Genomic DNA, 23,111 nt, shown 5'->3' with positions numbered 1-23,111 from the left:
TTTTTCAAGGTATCTGTGACCAACAGATGCATCTCGGGAATTCCCAGTTGTGGTCCTCTGTAGCTCAGTTGGTAGAGCATGGCGCTTGCTATGCCAGGATAGTGGGTTTGATTCGTGGGACCACCCATACTTAAAATGTATGCATGCATTTTAACTTTATTTAACTAGGCAGATCAGTCAAGAACAAATTCTTATTTACAATGACGGCCTACCCCTGATGACGCTGGGCCAATTGTGCACTACCCTATCGGACTCCCAATCCCAGCTGGATGTGATGCAGGCTGGATTTGAACCAGGGACTGCAGTGATACCTCTTGCACTGAGAGGCAGTGCCACTCGGGAGCCCATGACATGCATGACTGTAAGTCACCTTGGGTAAAAGAGTCTGCTAAATGGCATTTGTTAAATTATGTGAAATACATAGGTTAGGGCCTACTGAATTCATTTAAATTGACTGATTTCCTGATATGAACTGTAACTCAGTAAAAAAATTGAAATTGTTGCATGTTGCTTTTATATTTTTGTTCACTCTAAGAATCACATTTCCATAGCAGGTTTTACCCTTGGGATTTCTATGATGGGCATAACACGCACTCTAGTATATGAGGCATGCAGGCCTCATCTGAGTTGATGATGAAAGTGATTGAACTCCACTATCCAGAATTCTTTGCTGTTTAAAGCCAACCTTGAATATTTGCCTGGAGAAATTTCCATCTCAGTGGTTGTACTAATTTTGTCAGCGACTTAAATAATTGGTATAATGACAACATATTTCATTGGTATCTCGGTTGAACAAGTTCAAACATTTTTTGCAAAATGTTTTTTTTTTAGTTGGGCATATTTATAGTCAGCCCTTTGCCTTCTACGTTTAGGTCCCTAGCCTCCGGTGTCATTGGTGAATGACCGGAGATGTCGCATAGTAGATTGTTTGCCCGGCTGCTCTGTAAGTAGAACAACATATGTGTTCTCCTTATTAAAAGTCTTCAATGTTTAGTTTCTGATAAATTAAGTGCTTCACGGAGCACGTTTTGCACGGGATTTGTTGGTTCTTGCTCACAGGGTAGCCATGGCACTCAGCGCTCGTGCCTCTATACTGGCTAACTCTTTTAGCATGCTGATAGCGCATCAATTTCCAGGCCACAGTCCGAACTACTGAACTTTGACCGTGCTTGTCCTTTGGGCTTTATATTTAGCATGTCAATTCTATAAATGAGATTAGGACATGTAGTTAGCTATATTGTAACTGTCATGTAGTTAGTTGGTTTGGTAGCTTGGTAAGCTAATGCTACCTAACGTTACTCCCCCATTGTATTGTACGCTGCAAACAGCTAGTAAAAGCTTTAAATTTGTGATTTACATCTCTTTATATGGAGGTAGCTACAGGCTATGTTGGTTGCAGTGTTGGAGGAAGCTACTAGCACTCTGAAAAGAGTTAACCAAGCTACTAATTATTTCACACTGAAAGAAACATAGCTTTAGTATACCTTAATTTTAAGAAATGGTTTACTTAATTAACTAAAGTTACTTTGAAAAAGTAGTTCAAAATGTAGTTCAATTACTAGTTGAACTACGATGCTCCATTAACCGTTACAGGGTAAGTTCATGTTTGGCATAGCACAGATAATTTACGTCCATCCTTGACTTGGCGATATGTTTGGCCGAATCGAGAACGAAGATGGTATCGTTAAGGTTGGTTTCAAATTATGTGCTACGCCAAACAGCACCTATCCTGTGACGGCTAATGTAGCATCACATTAGCCTGTTATAATCTGCTAGCTACACATTGACCAGCTCATAGAAATAGCATAGGTCAAAAGCTCATAGGGTTCTTGGCTAATTCTGTGGACCAACTGCCCCTGAGCAGAAGCCTGAAAATAACCTTATCACTCAGTAGCCTATCAGATACTATAAATGTTTTTTTTTAATGGATTTTCCGACTCAGTTTAGTTCAATGCTCAAAACAAATGGAGGACAAACAACAACATGAAGTGTTAACCGTTAGCTAGCAAACGAACGTTACATGCAACCATGATGTTGCCCTCTGTTTAAGCAGGCCTTCATGGGCAAATAGCAGAATTTCCACTTCTGAATCTTACAAATGTCTGTAGATTACAAAACACATTCATGGTAATTTGTTTCATTTCCCTTATTTATAACGTGCCTTTGTGAAGTAATAATCTCACCATGACTGTCATACAGAACTGCACAGACTAATGCCATTTATAGGCTTATTTTGGTGGGTAGGAGCATTGGGCCAGTAACCAAAAGGTTGCTGGATCAAATCCCCGAGCTGACAAGGTAAAAATCTGTCTTCCTGAGCAAGGCAGATAACCTACTGTTCCCCAGGTGTGGATGTCGATTAAGGCAGTTCCCCACACCTCTCTGATTCAGAGGGGTTGGGTTAAATGCGGAAGACACATTTCAGTTGACTGCATTCAGTTGTACAACTGACTAGGTATCCCCCTTTCCCTGCCTTTCAATATCAATCATGAGAGAAAAGGCATAATGGGCAGCAAAAACACGCTGTGTAGGCCACTATACTTGGATAATGTATTTGTGTTTTACTGCTGACAGTTGTACAGTAGGTTTTGGAACATAGGCCCAGAGCCTATCAGGTCTGTTTAATTTGATTTAAAGTAATCAAAGGCACATGTGACAACAGCTCAGGCAACAACACTGGACTGTCTCCTAGATGGCATTCCTTCCCCCCTTTCCTTCATGATGTGACAATAGTGTTTTTTGGAAATGTCACCTTTGTGTTTGGTTTCACTTTCCTCTTCTGTCTCCGTTTGCAGTGCAGCAAAATGGAGTAAGGAGCTGTTATACTGCTTCAAGAAAGAACCTCTACATTGATAAAGACACCAAGGTCATTTGCCAAGGCTTCACAGGGAAGCAGGTATGTAGGCTACACAACACCCGGCCGACACTGGCTGCTGTCTGCATTCAACTGGGTTGTGTTCATTACGGCGCTCAAAGGAAATCTTAACTTTTGCAACTGAAATTATTGAAAATTTGTGTTTCCTATTGGACACGTCCAGGTAGTCCCTCCCTGTCTGTCTGCTTTCATTCGTTTGGTGCCGAATGAACACAACCCAATCAGGGTTATCTGTTGACAACAGACATTGTTGATGATATGCCTGTGCAGAGTCAAAACAGCTCAATAATCTGCCCAAAACATTCATTGACAAAGTTGCCAGAGGAGCATGTAGACCTAGAGATTTAAAAATAACCAATTGTCTATCCACTGGCTAAGGATTTGAATTTGCGATGTATTACATTGAGTTAAAAAAAGAAAGATGAACATATAAATTAAAGCAACACACACAGTAGCTAGCTATCTGCAACTGAGCACTTTACCCCCAGATAAATGACAGCATAATCTCGTTCCCCAATATTGTCTTAGGTGAGGATGGAAGGCCCAGTAAAAAGAAGTGTATCGGCATAATTGTCCAACAAGCGAACACCTCTCTTCTCTTCCACATTGTAGGTTAATACCCCCCCCTCCTCTCCAACAACTCTTCATCAACTTAATATAGGGTTATTAAATATAGTTCTTCTAATGAACACTCATGCTAATTAGAAAGGGCTGAGCAATGACTCAAGTGTCGCTGCTGCGCACCGACTTTCCTCTATGGCTTGATAAGCAAACCATACTTCAAATTCATTGTCTGCTCATTAGTGGATGATAGCTAGGACCGCCACCACCGGAGAAAAGAGCAAAGTGAGCAGACAGTGCACGTTGCATTATAAATGAACAGAGGAAGAAAAAGATGAGGCTGGTGGAGGGAAAAAAACATTGAAATTTAAAGATATCTGCGTTGCGAGGGGGAAAAAAGTGCTGGCTCAGTCTTTCCTTTCTCTTTACTGCTGGTAATTATAGTTTTAACATTAGGGTCATTGATTTGGACGTGCCGTGGTTGGCCCTCGTAGCCACTTATCTATAGCGTTTCTAGACAGCCTCTGTAATTATTAACTGAGGAGGCTGATGGAACTTGGCAGGTTGAATATTAATAATATTACGACACATTATGGGACTCAGTGTCCCTGAAAAAGTAAAGTTGGGACTGTGAGTGGTTTAACATTTTATTTTTTATTTTTTATTGATGACCTCTTGAAATAGAGACAATGCCATTGATTATGGTCGTTTAGTGTGCCTGGGTTGGATTTAAACTGATTGTATGTGATGCCAACCTAAGCACCTTTGACTTACAGGCGAATCCTAACTTAGACTTAAGTAGAATTTTTACTTAGTCTCCCATTGACCTAAATGCATGACTAGGTGACAATTAGACACGGTAAAATACCTGAATATCATTTACCAAATCTCCTCTCTGACCACCATTCACATAGTCCTTGATTTACCTGCTGTTGTACCTAGTCTTAATATGCTGGCGGTGTCTGTGTGCCCATCCATGTCAGCTTGATTCCCATGTCCCCTCCCTCTGTGGGCACTGGGCACCATTCTGCCCTGTTGATTAATGGTGGATGGCAGGCCTGTTCTCCTCATTCCCTTATACCTGGCTTTAATGATATCTCAAGGTTTGCGGTTGGTGCCGCAAGTGACCGGGACAACTCCCCGCTCCATCTATCACAGTCAACCGCTGCCTCCCTTCCCCTTGGCCCTAATCCTTTGAACTGAAGGAACTCCACGATATTTCTTCCATCTTACAGATCTCCAATCAAACATTGAAGTGGGCTAAATTCAAGAGAGAAACGACTGGGTGGATTGGGACTAGCTGATTCTCTCTGATTCTTCCTCCTTCTCTCCCTCTCTAGGGGACGTTTCACAGTCAGCAGGCAATCGACTATGGCTCCCGGCTAGTCGGTGGCGTATCCCCCGGCAAGGGGGGGAGGACACACCTCGGCGTGCCCGTCTTCAACTCTGTCAAGGAGGTTAAATGTGTTCCACTATTTCTTGTCTCTGGTCTTATTCAGCCCTAAGCGAGACCTGGTTCTCAACTGACTTGCCTGGTTAAGAAATGGTTAAATAAATACATACATTGATGAATAGCAAGCCCTAAATTCACCATGTCCCTCTGTCCGCACCTACAGGCGAGAGAGGGCACCGGGGCAGAGGCCACAGTGATCTATGTGCCCCCTCCGTTCGCGGGTGCCGCCATCATCGAGGCCATTGACGCCGGCATGCCCCTGGTGGTGTGCATCACAGAGGGCATCCCCCAGCAGGACATGGTCAAGGTCAAACACAAGCTGCTGCGCCAGAGCACCACCCGCCTCATCGGCCCCAACTGCCCCGGAGTTATTAATGTAAGAATACGTATATACACACACACAAGCTGCTGCGCCAGGGCACTACGCGCCTCATCGGCCGCAACTGCTCTAGTATGATCAACGTAAGAGGCTAGAACACACACACACACTTTTGGTATTAACTTTGTGTTTTCCTATTTTGCAGCCGGGAGAATGCAAGATCGGGATCATGCCGGGCCACATTCACAAGAAAGGAAGGATTGGTGAGATATTTTTGCCTAGCTCACTTGCATTCACCTCAGTGACAGACCAACATCTTCTTCTGTTTCTTATGGAAAGTTAACAGTAGGTTAGAGATCCCACGATACGTGCTTCAGTCTCCAAAATGACATGCGTGTAGTTGAATCGGGAGAATGAGTCAGAGAGGTGAGAAGGAGAAAGGACCTCTGCCCATGTGGCTAGCCGCGATAGTCGCTCAGAGAGCGACCAAGCGGATTATTTTCTTCACTGTCTCACGGCAGACAGTTTGAGAAGATGTCAGTGCTGCGGCCTTGTAGGTACTAGGCATCAGACGCAGCCATAGCAAATGTTTCTCCAGGTGCATTGGAGGCTGGTGGGAGGAGCTATAGTAGGACTGGCTCATTGTAATGTCTGGAATGGAATGAATGGAACTCTGTCAAACGCATCAAACATATGGAAACCACATGTTTGACTCTGTTCCTTTTATTCCATTCCAGTCATTACAATGAACCCATCCTCCTCTAGCTCCTCCTACCAGCCTGCGCTGGTGTAGTGATGAAGTCACTGCTGGGTCGCTGCGTCGCTGCACTGACATCCTAGACCACTTGCTGCTCATTGCAAAGGCATACAGTGTGCGTCCCTAATGGCACCCTATTCACTATAGTCTATGGGGCTCCAGTCAAACATATTGCACTATCTAGTGTTGGGTTTGACATTTTGAACATTGAGATATTAAATAAGTGATAGAGAAGAAGCCTTGAATAGAAAGAGTGGGAGAGAATGGGTTTTATGTCAGAAGTTAAGGGTTCTCTGTAGAAAGCCAGAAGGCTTTGGAATGTGTTTGATGGAGGAGAGGAGAGCGAAGTGTCGATATAGGGAAGACAGATGGATATCTGTGGATTAGGTGAAGGAGGGGTTGAGGTCAGGAGGTGAGGGGTGAGGTTAGTTCCCCTTAAGGGAGTAATCAGGGTTTAGTATCTGGTTACCTTCTTCCTGTTGGGCATAAACTAAGGATTGGAGAGAGGGAGTGTCTTAAGTAGGATGTATATAACTGTGATGGAGAGAAATGTTTTGCTGTCTGATTACAGCTGTACAGAACCTTTGGGAAGAATTAAACGTGGTTAAAGTTTCTCTAGTGTCCGTGGGTTATTTACTCTGAAAAATAAGAACCTAACAATATGGTGCAATTTGGGCCACACCCATACAGTATAAATACAGGTCCTTTCCCATACTTAAATGCATTCTTCCTCCTTACCTCTCAAGAAGGGGAAAATGGAAGGATGCTTGTTAAGAGAATTGGAACTTGTCATCATTCTCTCCTTATCTTTCAGGCATTGTCTCAAGGTCAGGAACTCTCACATACGAAGCTGTGCACCAGACTACACAAGTTGGCCTGGGACAGTCTCTCTGCATCGGTACGTGGGACTAAACATTATGATATACAGATACTGCAAATGTATAAACCAGGGATATGCAACTTTGATGGGGTGGGGGCCACTAAAACATCTGAACTGATAATGAGGGGCCTCAGTGGCTCGCGGGTCTGCGTACCCACCCATGCAGTCAAAGCCGGCCCTAGCCTTTTGAGAGCCCAAAGGAAAGTTTCAGCAGAGAGAACATTGAGGTTTTAGAGTAATTTCATGCAATTCTACACTTTGCCATGGGGCAGAGAGAGAATTTTTCTGCGGGACTACAAAAAGGTCTGCTAGTTGCCCACCCCTGGTATAGACAAAATACAGCGCCTTCTGACAGAATTCAAACCCATTGACTTTTTGTTACGTCACAGCCTTATTCTAAAATTAATGAAATAATTTATTCCCCACTCATCAATTTATTCCCCACTCACCTCCCTGACCAAGGCCCATCTCCCCCTGATTGCTCAGTTTGGCCGGTTCGGCCAGCTCTAGGAAGAGTCTTGGTGGTTCCAAACTTCTTCCATTTAAGAATGCCGGAGGCCACTGTGTACTTGGGGACCTTCAATGCTGCAAAAAAATGTTGGTACCCCTCTCCAGGTCTGTGCCTCGACACAATCCTTTCTCGGAGCTCTACGGACAATTCCTTCAACCTCATGGCTTGGTTTTTGCTCTGACATGCACTGTCAACTGTGGGACCTTATATAGACAGGTGTGTTCCTTTCCAAATCATGTCCAATCAATTGAATTTACCAGAAGTAGACTCGAATCAAGTTGTAGATGCATCTCAAGGATGATCAATGGAAACAGGATGCACCTGAGCTCAATTTCTAGTCTCATAGCAAAGGGTATGAATACTTACGTAAATAAGGTATTGTTTTTTTATTTCAAATACATTTCGAAAAACTTGTTTTCGCTTTGCCATTATTGGGTATTGTGTGTAGATTGCTGAGGATTTATTTTCTCTATCCATTTTAGAATAAGCCTAACGTAACACAATTTGGAAAAAGTCAAGGGGTCTGAATACTTTCTGAAGGCAATGGGTTTACAAAACATTAGGAACGCCTGCTCTTTCCATGACTGACTGACCAGGTGAAAGCTGTGATCCCTTGTTGATGCCACTTGTTAAATCCACTTCAATCAGTATAAATGAAGGGGAGGAGACAGGTTAAAGAAGGATTTTTAAGCCTTGAGACAATTGAGACTTGAGGGTGAATTGGCAAGACAAAATATTTAAGTGCCTTTTGAACAGGGTATGGTAGTAAGTACCAGGCACACTGGTTTGTGTCAAGAACTGCAACACTGCTGGGTTTTTCATGCTCAACAGTTTCCCATGTGTATCAAGAATGGTCCACCACCCAAAGGACATCCAGCCAACTTGACACAACTGTGGGAAGCATTGGAGTCAACATGGGCCAGCATCACTGTGGAATGCTTTCGACAATTTGTAGAGTCCATGCCCTGACGAATTGAGGCTGTTCTGAGGGCGAAAAGGGGTGCAACTCAATATTAGGAAAGTGCTCCTAATGTTTTGTACACTGTGTAGTTATTTTTAATGCGTACATAACACTTTCCTAGTCACATTTTAAATCAAAAAGGAAAAACGACAAGTACATTGTACTCTATGCCTACGGTCACATCTGACATCCATCTTATGGATATAAGCAGCGTAACTGTGTTCTAATGGTTCGTGTGGTTTTTGTTCAGGCATCGGTGGGGACCCCTTCAATGGGACAAATTTCATCGACTGCCTGGAGGTGTTCCTGCAGGACCCCAAGACGGACGGCATCATCCTGATCGGAGAGATCGGAGGCAACGCCGAGGAGAACGCTGCCGATTACCTCAAACAGCACAACTCTGTAAGAGGAGACACACCAACATTAACATGTTACCAGACTGTTAACACTTTGTCAATGGTCCTCCAGTGCTTTCGTGAATCATCCAGACCCTTTTGGAAAGATGAGTGGTTCTGTCAGGTACTCCCTTTCATCTCTTTGATTCCGCCCTCAGGGCGCACTCAGAACCCCCAGGTCCAAAACTTGTGTGTGAGTGGTCACATCTTTACTATACTTGTGAGTAGCAGAAGTCCTCACAAGAATGGTAAACTAACTCAAATTCAGAGAAGTGAGGCATTTTGCCGGTCCTCACTTGTAAAAAGGCTATTTTAAGGTTAGAATTAGTGTTAGGGAAAATAGGATTTTCAATAGGAAACCATTGTTGGTTCCCAAAGTCCTCAAGTATAGTAAGACACTGTTTGTGTGTGTTCCCACCTGCTAATGGACCTTGGGTTCTGGATAGGCTGAGGGTGTGAGCTAGAGTGCATGTACTTCCAGTGAAGGAGAGGGTTAGGGTTCATGGTGCAGAATACGGCACACACCTTTGACACTTTCCAGGCAGGCGTGAGAGAGACTGATCTTTGGAGCATGGCTGGTGAATTATGCAAGGCTTGAAAAGTGGTTAAGTGCCTTTCAGCGACAGTTATTGCCAATTGTGTGTTTTGCCCTCTAGATTTGTCAAGACACACAATTTTGATTGAGCAAAGAGATTTTTGTGACACATATGTGTGCGCACACTATGCGGTTTGTCTGTGTCAGGTGTTCGGCAGATAAATATGAATTTGATGTGCTTTCTGCTGCTCTAATGCATGCAAATCCCTCTCTCACCACCCTCCGTGTCGGGAGAACAACTCTTTGGCTGAGGCCAAAATGGCACCCTATTTCCTAATAGTGTACTTCTTTTGACCAGAGCCCTTTGGGCCAAGGTCAAAAGTAGTGCACTACATGGGGATTACAGTGTCAGTTGGGACGCAGCCACTCTCCCTTCCTCATGTACAAACAGCTCAGCCAATTTGAGAGTGTAAGCCGCGGGTAGTTCTCAGAAAGTCGATTGGTGTTCAACGCTCCACACAGAGGCAGCAATTTAACCAAAGCCTGAAATTGTTTTATCTGAGCTGCTGTTCTGTCAACGTTGAGAAACGAAAACACTGAATGCAAAGCCAGCCCCAAAATGACGTTCCTCTCTTTAGATTGTCTCATTGAACAATTCCACGTATCGGACATTTTCTTTTCTAGGGTTGCAACATTTCGGTAGCTTTCCCAAAATTCCCAGGTGTTTCAGAAAACTATAAGTTATAACTAAGTTAACTATGTATTTGCCAAGTAAATTATATCCAGCTCAGGGCTCCATCTATGCATTTGGTTTGCTAGCTAAGTGGCTAGATGGCAAGATCAAGATCCATGTTGCCTAAAAATTAAAAATAAATTGTGCATCAAAAATAAATACAAAATGTATTTATTTAGAAATAGAGCTCCTTGTGTGCACTTCCAGTAATACGGTATGAAAATCTGAATACTGCCCAACCCTAACACAAATACTAACTATTGTCAGTGTTGAATTTCTGAATCTACAACATGCACACAAATACATGTATTTTACTCTAATTCGCCATAAGATCAGCTAGGCATATTTTCAGACACTTAAGGGAATCGCACATGAAAAGTACAATACAATGACACTAGGGAATAGGGTGCCATTTGGGACTCTGATGAAAAGTAGAATACAATATCACATTGGTATGTCCTTACCAGTATAGATAGATATTTCAAAATGATCTCTTTCTGCACAGATGAAAAACCTTCAAACCCTTCAATCTATTAGTTACAGCCGACACATCATCCTAGGTTGCATCCCAAATGGCACCCTATTTCCTATATAGTGCACTACTTTCGACCAAAGCCCGGGCCATGGTCAAAAGTAGTGTGGTAGGGAGTAGGGTGCGATTTGGGACCGATCCTTAATGAATTTCATCACACTGGACAGATTACAAATGAGGGTTTGGTGTGAAATACGCAGAGGACATGATCAATGAACGGTCAGGCAACATTACATGTATTGAACTTTATCTTCCTGGAAGAGATGTAGGAGATGTCCCCTGGGTGCATCCCAAATGACACCCTATTCTCTATATAGTGCACTACTTTTGACCAGGGCTCATAGGACTCTGGTCAAAAGTAGTGCACTATATAGGGACTAGGGTGCATTTGAGACGTCGCCACTGTTAATGACGGCCGCGTATCGATTCCATAACGGAAGACGGGACAGACAGCGGAGCTCTTGGTCTTAAATTGATTTTGAGTCAGTTGACATTTTGATACATAGACATAAGATAGTGTTACTTAAGCCTTATGAAAACACATCATTACATCTTGTAAATGCTCATAAAAAGTTGTACAACATTTTACCTGCATGTTTTAAGTAATTTGTCTATAAATATTCTTTAATGTTGGCAGAGGTTAGGTGGTGCTGGGTAAAGACTGTCGAAATAGGGTTGGTGTAAATCAGTGATCACCAACCTTTTCTGAGTCAAGATGATTTTCGCAGTCAAAAAGACGGCAGAGATCTACTTCTCAGATGAAAAAAACATGACTTAACTTACATTAACCTAATAACAGTTCTGTAGGAATGAGGTTTGTATAGTAGGTCTAATACATTATCACAGCATATTGTATTTATGCCTGGCCTGCCAATATTGTTCTTCACACCATATATTTAAAAACTCAAGCTTCCAGATCAGTTGGTATAGCACTTGAGTCACAGCTGAGCATAAATTGTAATAATTAGCATATTAGCTTTTTTTATTTTACTGATCTGTCATGGTTCTTTCAGGACAACTGGGAACTCTAGGGAGGGGGAAGAGGTCAAATTATGACGTCAGTGATTTTTTTTTCAGGTCGGAAAGTCAGCTCTAGAAAGATGGCCAAATGTCCGACTTCGAATTCCGAGTTGGATGACCGTTCAAAGCAACTTTTCCCAGTTGTCTTGAACGCTTGGAAGTCTGAGGTTTCCAAGTTCCCAGTTGTTTTGAACACGGTATTAGTCTCAGCTGAGGGAGGGAGAAAGCAGCAGAGGGTCCGCCTCTCATGGTCCCTGCTCTCTCCTTCCTTTCCCCCGGTGAGACTGACCAGAGGGAGGGGACACCATCTTCCACCTGATGGTGAAACTCAAGTTGCAATGCATCTGCCTCATGCACAAATTCATGTTGTACCTATGACCAGAGAAAGTTAAATATTCCTCTATTAAAATAGACACGACGAGCTGCTAATAATAAAAACGCAGGGCTATTGATGGACTTAGCTACTCATTCATTGCAGCGCGAGTGGAAGTAGGGAAGAACGCCTTTTGTAATGGTGTTGAAGTCTCCCTCTGGTCATTGTTTTTAAAAGTTATGAAATCTCATTTAGGCTAGTATCAAACTTTGCTGTGGCTGGGGTTGTGAAAGCTGTAGGCACGATGTTTTGAGACAAATGAAATGGTTCAAAATGGGATCACTTTGCCTACCCGATGTGCAGGGCTTCTGAATCAAGTTTATCTACCGCCAACAGCGCAAAAAATAAAAGCAAGCCTTTATCATTGGCCTTTCTACAGACATTTTTGGCGATTGACTAGAAATGCCTTGAAGATCACGATCGACCATTTGGTGAGCACTTGTACACGATTTAAGTTTAGGGGATGGAGATCAAATTGTCGAATCAGTCTTTATTAAAAGTGTAACACTTGACATAATGTGCCCAATAAAAGAGAGGGATGTATTAAAAATAGACAATTAACTAATTTACAAAAGAGGAGCCTTAAACGGGAGATCTATGCACCCAAAAGTTGCACTGATGTTTTTCATTTCGCAGAGCTAGAATTAGTACACACTTTAGAGGTCATTGCATGGCCTACATATTAAAACTATTCCTCTAACTCTGTGGGCTGCTTGCCAACCTGTCGGTTTTAATATACTGAACAAAAATATAAAGGCAACTTGTAAAGTGTTGGTTTCATGAGCTGAAATAAAAAATAAAATTGCACACATTTGTTTACATCCCTGTTGGTGATTGTTTATCCTTTGCCAGGATAATCCATCCACCTAACAGGTGTGGCATATCAAAAATCTGATTAAACAGCATGATCATTACACAGGTGCACCTTGTGCTGGAGACAATAAAAGGCCACTCTAAAATGTTGTCACAACACAACTGCACATTTTAAAGTCTAAAGAAAAGACTGTTTAGCAGTGGTCTTGGGTTCATTTACATTACATTACATTTACGTCATTTAGCAGACGCTCTTATCCAGAGCGACTTACAAATTGGGTTCCTTCTAGTTTCTCTCTGTTCTATGTTATGTTCTATGAGCCTCAGATGGCTCAAGTTTTCGTATGATTTTTCTTTAACCTTTTTTCTCCCCAATTTTGTGGTATCCAATTGGTAGTTAGGAAACGCCGTACAATTGGTTAGCGTGCATGCGCCCGGCCCGCCACAGGAGTTGCTAGAGCGCGATGGGGCAAGGACATCCCGGCCGGCCAAACCCTCCCCTTACCCGGACGACGCTGAGCCAATTGTGCGCTGTTTTCTTTTCTCGGCCGTCTGCAACAAAGCCTGGGAGGCAGATGTTTTGAGGAAGTGTGCAATTGGCATGCTGACTGCAGAAATGCCCACCAGAGCTGTTGCCAGATAATTTAATGTTCATTTCTCTGCCACAAGCCGCCTCCAACGTCGTTTTAGAGAATTTGGCAGTACGTCCAACCAGCAGACCACATGTAACCACGCCAGTCCAGGACCTCCACATCTGGCTTCTTCACCTGTGGAATCATCTGAGACCAGCCACCCGGACAGCTGATGAAACTGTGTTTGCGCAACCCAAAAATGTCTGCACAAACTGCTGGAGAAGTGTGCTCTTCACTGATGAATCCCGTTTTCAACTGTACTGGGAAGATGGTGTCGTGTGGGCAAAGCGGTTTTCTGATGTCAACGTTGTAAACAGAGTGCCTCTGTGGGGTTTTGGTATGAGCAGGCATAAACTATGGGTAACCAACACAATTGCATTTTATTTATGGTCATGTTGCGAGGATCTGTACACAATTCCTGGAAGCTGAAAATGTCTCTGTTCTTCCATGGCCTGCATACTCACCAGACATGTCACCCATTGAGCTTGTTTGGGCTGCTCTGGCTCGACGTGTACGACAGCATGTTCCAGTTCCCGCCAATATCCAGAAACTTCGCACAGCCATTGAAGAGGAGTGGGACAACATTCAGGTGACAATCAACAGCCTGGTCAACTCTATGCGAAGGAGAAGTGTCACACTGTATGAGGCAGAAGGTATCTGTGACCAACAGATGCAGATCTGTATTATGGCCTAATTCATTTCAGTTGACTGATTTCCTTATGAACTGTAACTGTAAAAATGTTGGAATTGTTGCATTTTTTATATTTTTGTTCCGTGTAAGTCACCTTTATAGAAGGTCTTATGCCCTTTTTTTTCTTTTTGAGACTTCTAAATCCCACCTAGTATTCTTCAGCCTCTCCATGCATTTGTAAAATTAAAAGGCTAACTAAGACCGAACACTATTGTGCCCATGCTTTCCAATGAGACGGGTAGTATTTGGCAGCTAACCCTCTGTGAACACTAAACGTATCCTTTAATCCTTTTTCACTTTATCCTCTGACTCTTAGCCCCTGCTCTTGCATTCTCTCTCTCTCCTAGGTGCTTTACGCATGACGCAAAGCCCTTGTAATTCACTAACACACTCCAATTGGGGAAAAAGTATTTGATCCCCTGCTGATTTTGTACGTTTGCCCACTGACAAAGAAATGATCAGACTATAATTTTATTGGTAGGTTTATTTGAACAGTGAGAGACAGAATAACAACAAAAAAATCCAGAAAAACGCATGTAAAAAATGTTAGAAATTGATTTGCATTTTAATGAGGGAAATAAGTATTTGACCACCTCTCAATCAGAAAGATTTCTGTCTCCCCGGTGTCTTTTATACAGGTAACGAGCTGAGATTAGGAGCACACTCTTAAAGGGAATGCTCCTAATCTCAGTTTGTTACCTGTATAAAAGACACCTGTCCACAGAAGCAATCAATCAATCTGATTCCAAACTCTCCACCATGGCCAAGACCAAAGAGCTCTCCAAGGATGTCAGGGACAAGATTGTAGACCTACACAAGGCTGGAATGGGCTACACGACCATCGCCAAGCAGCTTGGTGAGAAGGTAACAACAGTTGGTGCGATTATTCGCAAATAGTAGAAACACAACTGTCAATCTCTCACGGCCTGGGGCTCCATGCAAGATCTCACCTCGTGGAGTTGCAATGATCATGAGAACGGTGAGGAATCAGCCCAGAACTACACGGGACGATTTTGTCAATGATCTCAAGGCAGCTGGGACCATAGTCACCAAGAACACAATTGGTAACACTACGCCGTGAAGGACTGAAATCCTGCAGCACCCGCAAGGTCCCACTGCTCAAGAAAGCATGCCTGTCTGGAGTTGGCCAATGAACATCTGAATGATTCAGAGGACAACTGGTGCAAGTGTTGTGGTCAGATGAGACCAAAATGGAGCTCTTAGGCATCAACTCGCCGTGTTTGGAGGAGGAGGAATGCTGCCTATGACCCCCAAGAACACCACCCCCACCGTCAAACATGGAGGTGGAAACATTTATGCTTTGGGGGTGTTTTTCTGCTAAGGGGACAGGACAACTTCACTGCATCAAAGGGACGATGGACCATGTACCGTCAAATCTTGGGTGAGAACCTCCTTCCCTCAGCCAGGGCATTGAAAATGGGTCGTGGATGGGTATTCCAGCATGACAATGACCCAAAACACATGGCCAAGGCAACAAAGGAGTGGCTCAAGAAGAAGCACATTAAGGTCCTGGAGTGGCCTAGCCAGTCTCCAGACCTTAATCCCATAGAAAATCTGTGGAGGGAGCTGAAGGTTCGAGTTGCCAAACGTCAGCCTCAAAACCTTAACGACTTGGAGAAGTTCTGCAAAGAGGAGTGGGACAAAATCCCTCCTGAGATGTGTGCAAACCTGGTGGCCAACTACAAGAAACGTCTGACCTCTGTGATTGCCAACAAGGGATTTGCAACCAAGTACTAAGTCATGTTTTGCAGAGGGGTCAAGTACTTATTTCCCTCATTAAAATGCAAATCATTTTATACAATTTTTGACATGCGTTTTTCAGTTTTTGTTATTCTGTCTCTCACTGTCCAAATAAACCTACCTTTTAAAATGATGGACTGATCATTTCTTTGTCAGTGGGCAAACATACAAAATCAGCAGGGGATCAAATACTTTTTCCCTCACTGTAGGAGGGCAGGGGAGTGATTTTAGAAAGAGGTGGGGCAGCAGACTCATTCACATCTAGTGTGTGAACAGGGGGCCTCGTAAATTTTGTAATTGTCTGTTTGTCTTAATCTGACAAGATTGAGGCTCTACCCTCGAGCATACAGCAAGGCTTCCCACTTTCTAAACAACCCCTGCCTCCTGCTCCACCCCTCCTGTGGGGGAACGAACTGAAGAAGAGGTGGGGAAACAACCTTCTCCTCTTCTCTCTTGTTCCGTTATTAAAGTAATGCATCTCCCCGGTTAACAATGGAGGACAAAGGCGGTGGGAACATTCAAATGCTAATTCAGCTTCTCTTGTTATGCACCGACTTCTTCTCTCTGAGGGAAGATAAACATTAATTGACTAATTACAGCCTAACATGTTTAGGTAGATTTTAAGTGTTGATTCACACGGGGATGGTTCGTTTTGTCAAAGTTGTGAATTCATTAGGACGGGACAAGCGAGTGCTGGAACTGGAGTTTTTAGGGCCTAGCTAGAGGAACGATATTGGGCCTGCATTCATGAATCCATGATCAGTTTTGCCTTGTTGATCATAATGAATGAGGTTGTATGGACAGGAACGCTTTGTGAATAGAGATTCTGAAACTGAGGTGGCCATCCCTCCTGGAGAGCTACTGAATGTTCAGGCTTTTGCTCCAGCCCTGCTTCAGCTAGTCAAGGTCCTGAAAAGCAGCTGAGTAGTAGAATCAGGTGTGGAATAAAAGCATGCAGCAGGGCATGGCCACCCTCGTCCTGACCCATTTTAAAGGAAAAAATTTTGGGCCACTTTAGAAGAGGAAACATTCACCTCTAATAATTAGTATCCTCTCTGTACCTTTTTTTTCCCTTGATTGCAGTCATATTCCCCCATTCAGTGAACATTTGCTTTCAGAGCCATCTCTTGTTAATACTGTACATTGTTAGCCAGGTTTTTTTTATTTTTTTTATAGATTTTCTTGGCTGAGAGATGAGTGGATTGGCTGCTCTGCTTAAACAATTATCCAGTGTCTTCAAGCGTGTTGAAATTAATAGGAGTCGTCTTGCTGTACATAAGTGCCAGTTTCAGGAGCGCTCCATTTGGAAAGCCTGTGCTGAAATGGTAGAAGTGAAGTAAAGCCATAAGCAGGAGGCCCACCTTTCCTGGCTTGTCGGCCAGTTTGTTTGACATGCCGTGTTAACTCCTCTGAAGGATACGGAATGAGGGAGAGAAAGAGAGCAAGAGAAATATGGAGGGAGAGCCTTATCACAAGGCAAGTACCCGAGAAAGAGCGTCTGAAGAGAGGCCTGGATTGTGTTCATTTGGCAAAAAATGTACTGAAATGGGTAGTTACTACAGTACCTGGTCTAATAGGAAACACTCATTTTTTGCTACCCATTTCAAAAAGTTTTCCTTCACATGCCCTAATGAACAAGCCCCACCCTTGCGTCTTTCATCCCCAATATGATGTTATTCCTGAGTGTGAAATATTAGCTCTCTCTCCCCTCCCGCCAGCACTGGAAGATTATCTCGAATGTTGAATTTAGCCATCCATCAGGACGAGCTGAGCGGACAGGGCCAGAGCTAATCAGTGTCCGTGTGACTAATTACCTGCTTCTGCAAGAATGAGATCATATGAAATGGCAGGGAGGGGTGTGTGTGGAGTGTGTATGTGTGCCCATCCACGCTCACACCCATGCAATTAAATGGTCTCATTGACTCTTTCACTCACATCTGGACAGAGCATGTAATATAGTATTGACATGAATGTGAATAACATTTACTGTACACTACCATCTGCTTTAATAATAAAGTAAGATAGGCATTCTTAGAAGCCATTTTAGAGGGGCTGTTAACAGGAAGACATTTTGTCTGTTTTGCAGCATCTATTCTGTTATTTGTCTGAGAATGCAAGTGTGACTGAGGCTCTTTCTCTCTCTCACCCCCCAGGGAGCGAATGCCAAGCCTGTGGTGTCTTTCATCGCCGGGCTCACTGCCCCGCCGGGCCGTAGGATGGGTCACGCCGGTGCCATCATCGCAGGGGGCAAGGGCGGAGCCAAAGAGAAGATTGCCGCCCTACAGCAGGCGGGCGTTGTGGTCAGCATGTCCCCCGCCCAGCTGGGCAGCACCATGTTCAAGGTGAGACTAGAGATATGTATTAAAGAGCTAATCTACCTTTTCCATGGTTCTAGAGCCCTCTAGCCAACTCTATGGGTGAGACCAGTAGAGCGAGAACATTTGTCATTCAGTGGCGTGACGGACTGTACCGTTCTCTCATAGCAGCCGGGGGAGGATGGCAAAAGGGTTACTTTAGTCCCACATCCCAACTCTGCCTCTTCCCTCAAATATACTAAAAACTATGAACTAAACAGAGTTTACTGTAGGTTGAGTACGTTTGAGTTTTTTTCTACTTGAGTCTGTTGATGTTTTCAGTGTTTGGGTTTGTTAACAAGCAAGGTTGTGGGACTTGATCTAACTTTTTTTTAATACGTAATAAACAAAAGGCAACAGCGAGGTGAAAGGGGGAAATTAATAACCATGGCTGTTGATGCCGGGGTGGGCAATTTAGCTCCGCTGCTGCTGCGTGTTTATTTCAATTTATCACCGGAGGACGGCAGTTTTAACAAGACGTATAAAAAGTTAAAGCGTGTATTACACCCATTCATCATCTTATTCTTTCATTACGAGCGAGCGCAGTGTGGCAAACCCGAACACACAGATATGGATTTGTGCGGTGGTAGCACTGTTTTGGTTTAATTCATAATCATTGCGCGTAATGATGAAAAACTCTTTCCCGGCCTGTTAATTTCCCAGCCCATTGTGTTCATACGTCTCTGTTAATCTCATTGGCGGCTGCTGTAATCGGCGTAATAATACACACGACACACCAGAGCAAACAAACAAAGTAGTGCCTGCAGGGGGTAGTTTGGTTTGGTATAACATGCTCAGCTCTCAGTACAGTACAATGCCCAACCCTCTAGTGTTTTTGTTTTTGCTTGGTCAGTGAAGCTCCCCTTGTGTCCACACCTAGATTCAAGTATTTGTTTTCTTTCAAATACTGTAACTGCGCTAGATTAAGCTTGCATGTCACCGATAGAATAGTCCCAAAAGTGCAAACTCCACTCACCTAGCATTCCACGCAAACTCTGTCAAGCCCACATAAACCTCCATTCACCCCTGTGTGTTGCTCTCTCCATTTTCACTCTTTCTCATGGCCTCCCTTCTTGACAAAATGTCCCTGTCACACACCAGCACTCTTCATCCCTCCCTCTCTCCTCTCCTTCATCCTGCCCTCATCGCTCTTCATCTTCCTCCGCCTCTCCCCTTTCTGTCTTGAGCACCTTTGACACTCTCCCCTCCTGACTGTTTGTCACACACAAGGACGATCCTTCTTGCATCTCTTGCTCTATCTTGCTCGCTCTCTCGCCCTCTTCAAATCGAATTTTATGTCACATATTTTGTAAAAAACTGGTGTAGACCAACATTGAAATGCTTACTTACGGGGGCCTTCCTAACAATGCATCAAAAAAAGAAAAGTAAAATGGAAAAATAATGACGAGGAATAAATCCACAATGAGTAATGATAACTTGGCTATATACATGGGGTACCGAGTCGATGTGCAGCGGTACGAGGTAATTGAGGCAGATATGTACATATAGGTACGGATAAAGTGACTAGGCAACAGGATGGGTAATAAACAGTAGCAGCGTATGTGATGAGTCAAGTGTAAGTTCGAGTAGCTATTGGTATACTATTTAGCAGTGGTTTGGGGTTAGGAGCTGATTAGGGTCCAGTTGAGACCAGACTTGGTGCATCAGTACCACTTGCCGTGCAGTAGCAGACAGAACAGTCTCTGAGTGGACCCTTTTTCCACCCTTCGCCCTCCTTTCATCCATCAGAGAGTGCCTAATTCCTCGGGGCCACCATGAAGTCTTAACACAGCCCCGCTCATCCCCCCAGTCGCTTTTTCCTCTCTTCTCTCTCTCTCCTCTTTCTATCTGTCCCTTTCTCAGAAAGTCAAGGGCCTGACCTTGATCGGAGCGTACAGATCCACTTAACCCACCCCGCGTGAGACTGAAGGGCGTCTTCCCTTAACACTCCTCTGTATTACATTACAGATGACACACGCACACCCCGCCGAGTTCTCTAGCACTGTGTCAAAGTTGAGTGTTGAGCCGAAGTAGATCTGTTCAACCACTTGGTGGCGGTAGACATCCAGGTATTTTGAAAGTTAGGCATTTTCCAATGGGCAACAACATGCATCTGTTGTTGCAGACCTGATAAATGACATTTGCATAAAGGAAGCTTTTTCCTCTGTGAAATTGGAAATTCTAGGAGGAAGGGCAGGAGAGTATTTGTTCTATCGCCCTTCCTCTGCTGATATTTAGTAAATGGTGTATGTAAATGGAGACATCTCATGCGTGATGTTCTCCTTCATCCTTTTGGTTATGTGCTTTCACATATTTTTTTTCGCTGTCATATCACATGACTATGGATCTTGATGCTTTGGTGTGAATATACATGTTTTCTGTGTTTGGACTATAACACACTGTATATGAGCCTTGCATAGCACCTTATTCGGTTTGTAAGGTATTTATCTTTGCATCTAAAAGAACAATTTAGAATATTATTTGTACCTACAAACTCTTCATTAATCCCTGATGAGATAAATATATTGTCTACATCCCAAATGGCACCCATAGGGCTCTGGTCAAAAGTAGTGCACTATGTAGGGAATGGGGGTGCCATTTGTGACGAAGACATTCCTCCCCCCCAACCCCCGGGAAGAAAGGAAAGTGCCTTGTTGGGGTCTACTAGCACCCATCCATCCCCCACCCCCTGTAGCTTCCAGATGTAAACAAACTGTGTGAATCCACATGAATTAATAATCTCTCCTCTGTTCTGTCCCTCTCTCCGCAGGAGTTTGAGAAGAGGAAGATGTTGTAAACGGTGAGGCAACACCCCCCCCCCCCATCTCCCCTAACGAAGCCGAGCACCCTGATTTGAGGTCGCAATGCCCTCCAGCGTCCTACAACTCTCCTGCAGTTCAGTTAAACTACCATACGCACAGTCACTACGCAGTGTTTTTAATTTCAGCTATGAATTCCTACCTTTACACGAGAGTAATTATATCACTATGTCTTGATGGTGTCTTTTTCAATACATGCTTGTTATAGACTTGAGTAAAAGTGTCCTTTAGAGGACAGTTATTGCCATCTGTTATGGTAGCTTTTGATGTGTATTAGTTAGACTATTGAGGGATGCCATGGTAACTGAGGTGATCTGGTGTCTTTCTACTACTCTCCTACTGTAACCAAGTATTCCATTAAAATGTCTGGTCTCACTGGCTATACACCTGAATAAGAAAATATTTCTCAAACACAGTTTTGGTTATGGGCTCATTTTTATGCTCGTCTCTCGCTCTTTTGCGAGCACACACAGGTTGGCATGACAGTGTGAGCGTGTTATTGGTTTTGATGTATGGATGGTTCTGCTAAGCTTTACAGTGTAATAGCATTACATACAATGTCTGTTTGGAAATGGTATGTAATACTAAACTTTATTTGGAAGATGTTTTTCTTTTGTTCGAATTTGAAAAGGTCTCCACTGAACTGAATTCATCCAATCACACTCCCCCGTCATGCAGTGTCACTCCCTGGTGAGGCCAATTAGGAGGCAGTGTATATACAATCCAGGGATTTCAGGTGCTATAATAGAGCTAACACGTCACCCATTACAGGATTTGCATTTGCACACTTTTCTCTTTGCCTCGTGGAAAGGGAAAGTGTGTAGGAGGCCTTTTCTTTCTCCTAAAGTATAATTGCATTGCTTCATTACATAATGACAAATGTTGAAACTGTATACCAGATGAAAATGTTAATTCCTTCTCAATTCACTTTTCAAAACTGCTCTTGGAGCTGTGGTTGAAGGGATGAATACTAAGGATGTATTTACAGAAGCAACCCAATTCTGATCTCTCTCCCCAACTAATTGGTCTTTTGACTAAACGGAAAATCTCAAAAGATCTGATACGATTGGTCAAAAGACTAATCAATGGAGGGGTTTATGGGCTTGTTCGACAGTGCAGGTGACTACCGACTACAAATCCCCTTGCATCATAACTACTCATTATTTGTAGATCAGCCTGGGTAAGCATTCACCATAGTAGCATTGTGTGAATCAGGCATTACATTTTGATCATCACACCCTCAGTCAATTGGCCCACTTATAGGCTACATTCAATTGTGTACCTTGTCCAGGCTAGTAGAGAGCATATAGTAACCTTCAGAAAGTATTCATACCCCTTGACTTATTCCATATTTTGTGTTTCAGCCTGAAATCAAATGGCTTAAAAAAATTAAATCACCCATCTACATACAATATCCCATAATGACAAAGTGAAAACATGTTTTTAGAAACTATCAAATTTATTGAAAATGAAATACAGAAATCTAATTTACATAAGTATTCACACCCACTTTGCTATGCCACTTAAAATTGAGCTCAGGTGCAACAAATTTTGATCATACTTAAGATGTCACTACAACTTGATTGGCTTCCACCTGTGGCCAATTCAGCCCAAACCCAGTGCATGCTTTGCAGGCACATGAGAAGGAAATCGAATGGAGAGGACTGTAGCTATATTGGGAAGATGCTCTCAAAATCTTGGCTCCTGGAGGAGACACTTTTCGGAGGTGGGCAGGATGATTATGAGATGGGAGTTACATCGGGATGCCACTGGGCTGCAAGTGAAGTCTGGAGAAAAGGAATATTGGGACAGGGACGCAGAAAGGTGGATTTCTGAGGAATGGGGGGGGAGGAGGAAAATAATTAGGAAAGCAGCGGTTGAATTTGAGAAAGGTGATAAACATGGAGTTGGGGTGTTGAAGCAGGTTGGTGTTGAGTCCAAACAGTGAGCTGTGCGCAAGAACGGGTTCTGGAGGTGAAATGGAAGTGAAGGAGTGTGAGTTAAGTGAGGAGGAAGGTGTGGTGAAGAGCTCGGAACTCAAGCCTGGTATCAATGGGCATGAAGAAGTGATATTTTTGGAGAAAGTGGATCCTTGCCTTTTTGCGGATCCATTTATGGTTTCAGGGTGGGTGAGAA

At 43.4% G+C, this 23,111-nt stretch overlaps 1 protein-coding gene across 1 annotated transcript; it reads left to right on the top strand.

Annotated features, from left to right (window-relative positions):
- Positions 1-835: 835 nt before the first annotated feature.
- LOC106602756 (succinate--CoA ligase [ADP/GDP-forming] subunit alpha, mitochondrial) lies at positions 836-21,390 on the top strand. The gene is made up of 9 exons (XM_014195595.2): positions 836-943; positions 2,796-2,896; positions 4,777-4,893; positions 5,053-5,265; positions 5,414-5,471; positions 6,780-6,863; positions 8,568-8,719; positions 17,956-18,144; positions 20,927-21,390. The coding sequence occupies exons 1-9, from the start codon at positions 910-912 to the stop codon at positions 20,951-20,953; spliced, it is 975 nt and encodes a 324-aa protein (XP_014051070.1). The 5' UTR covers positions 836-909; the 3' UTR covers positions 20,954-21,390.
- The last annotated feature ends 1,721 nt before the right edge of the window (positions 21,391-23,111 follow it).

Source organism: Salmo salar, chromosome ssa04 (genome assembly GCF_905237065.1).
Source record: "Salmo salar chromosome ssa04, Ssal_v3.1, whole genome shotgun sequence".
NCBI lineage: Eukaryota > Metazoa > Chordata > Actinopteri > Salmoniformes > Salmonidae > Salmo > Salmo salar.
This window is presented reverse-complemented; position numbering and strand designations above follow the sequence as displayed.

Bases quoted from the DNA above. Each gene is read 5' to 3' on its own strand.
- LOC106602756 (XM_014195595.2), top strand. From the start codon at position 910: ATGTCGCATAGTAGATTGTTTGCCCGGCTGCTCT. The intron at 6,864-8,567 runs GTACGTGGGACT...GTTTTTGTTCAG, and splicing joins GGGACAGTCTCTCTGCATCG to GCATCGGTGGGGACCCCTTC. The intron at 18,145-20,926 runs GTGAGACTAGAG...CTCTCTCCGCAG, and splicing joins TGGGCAGCACCATGTTCAAG to GAGTTTGAGAAGAGGAAGAT.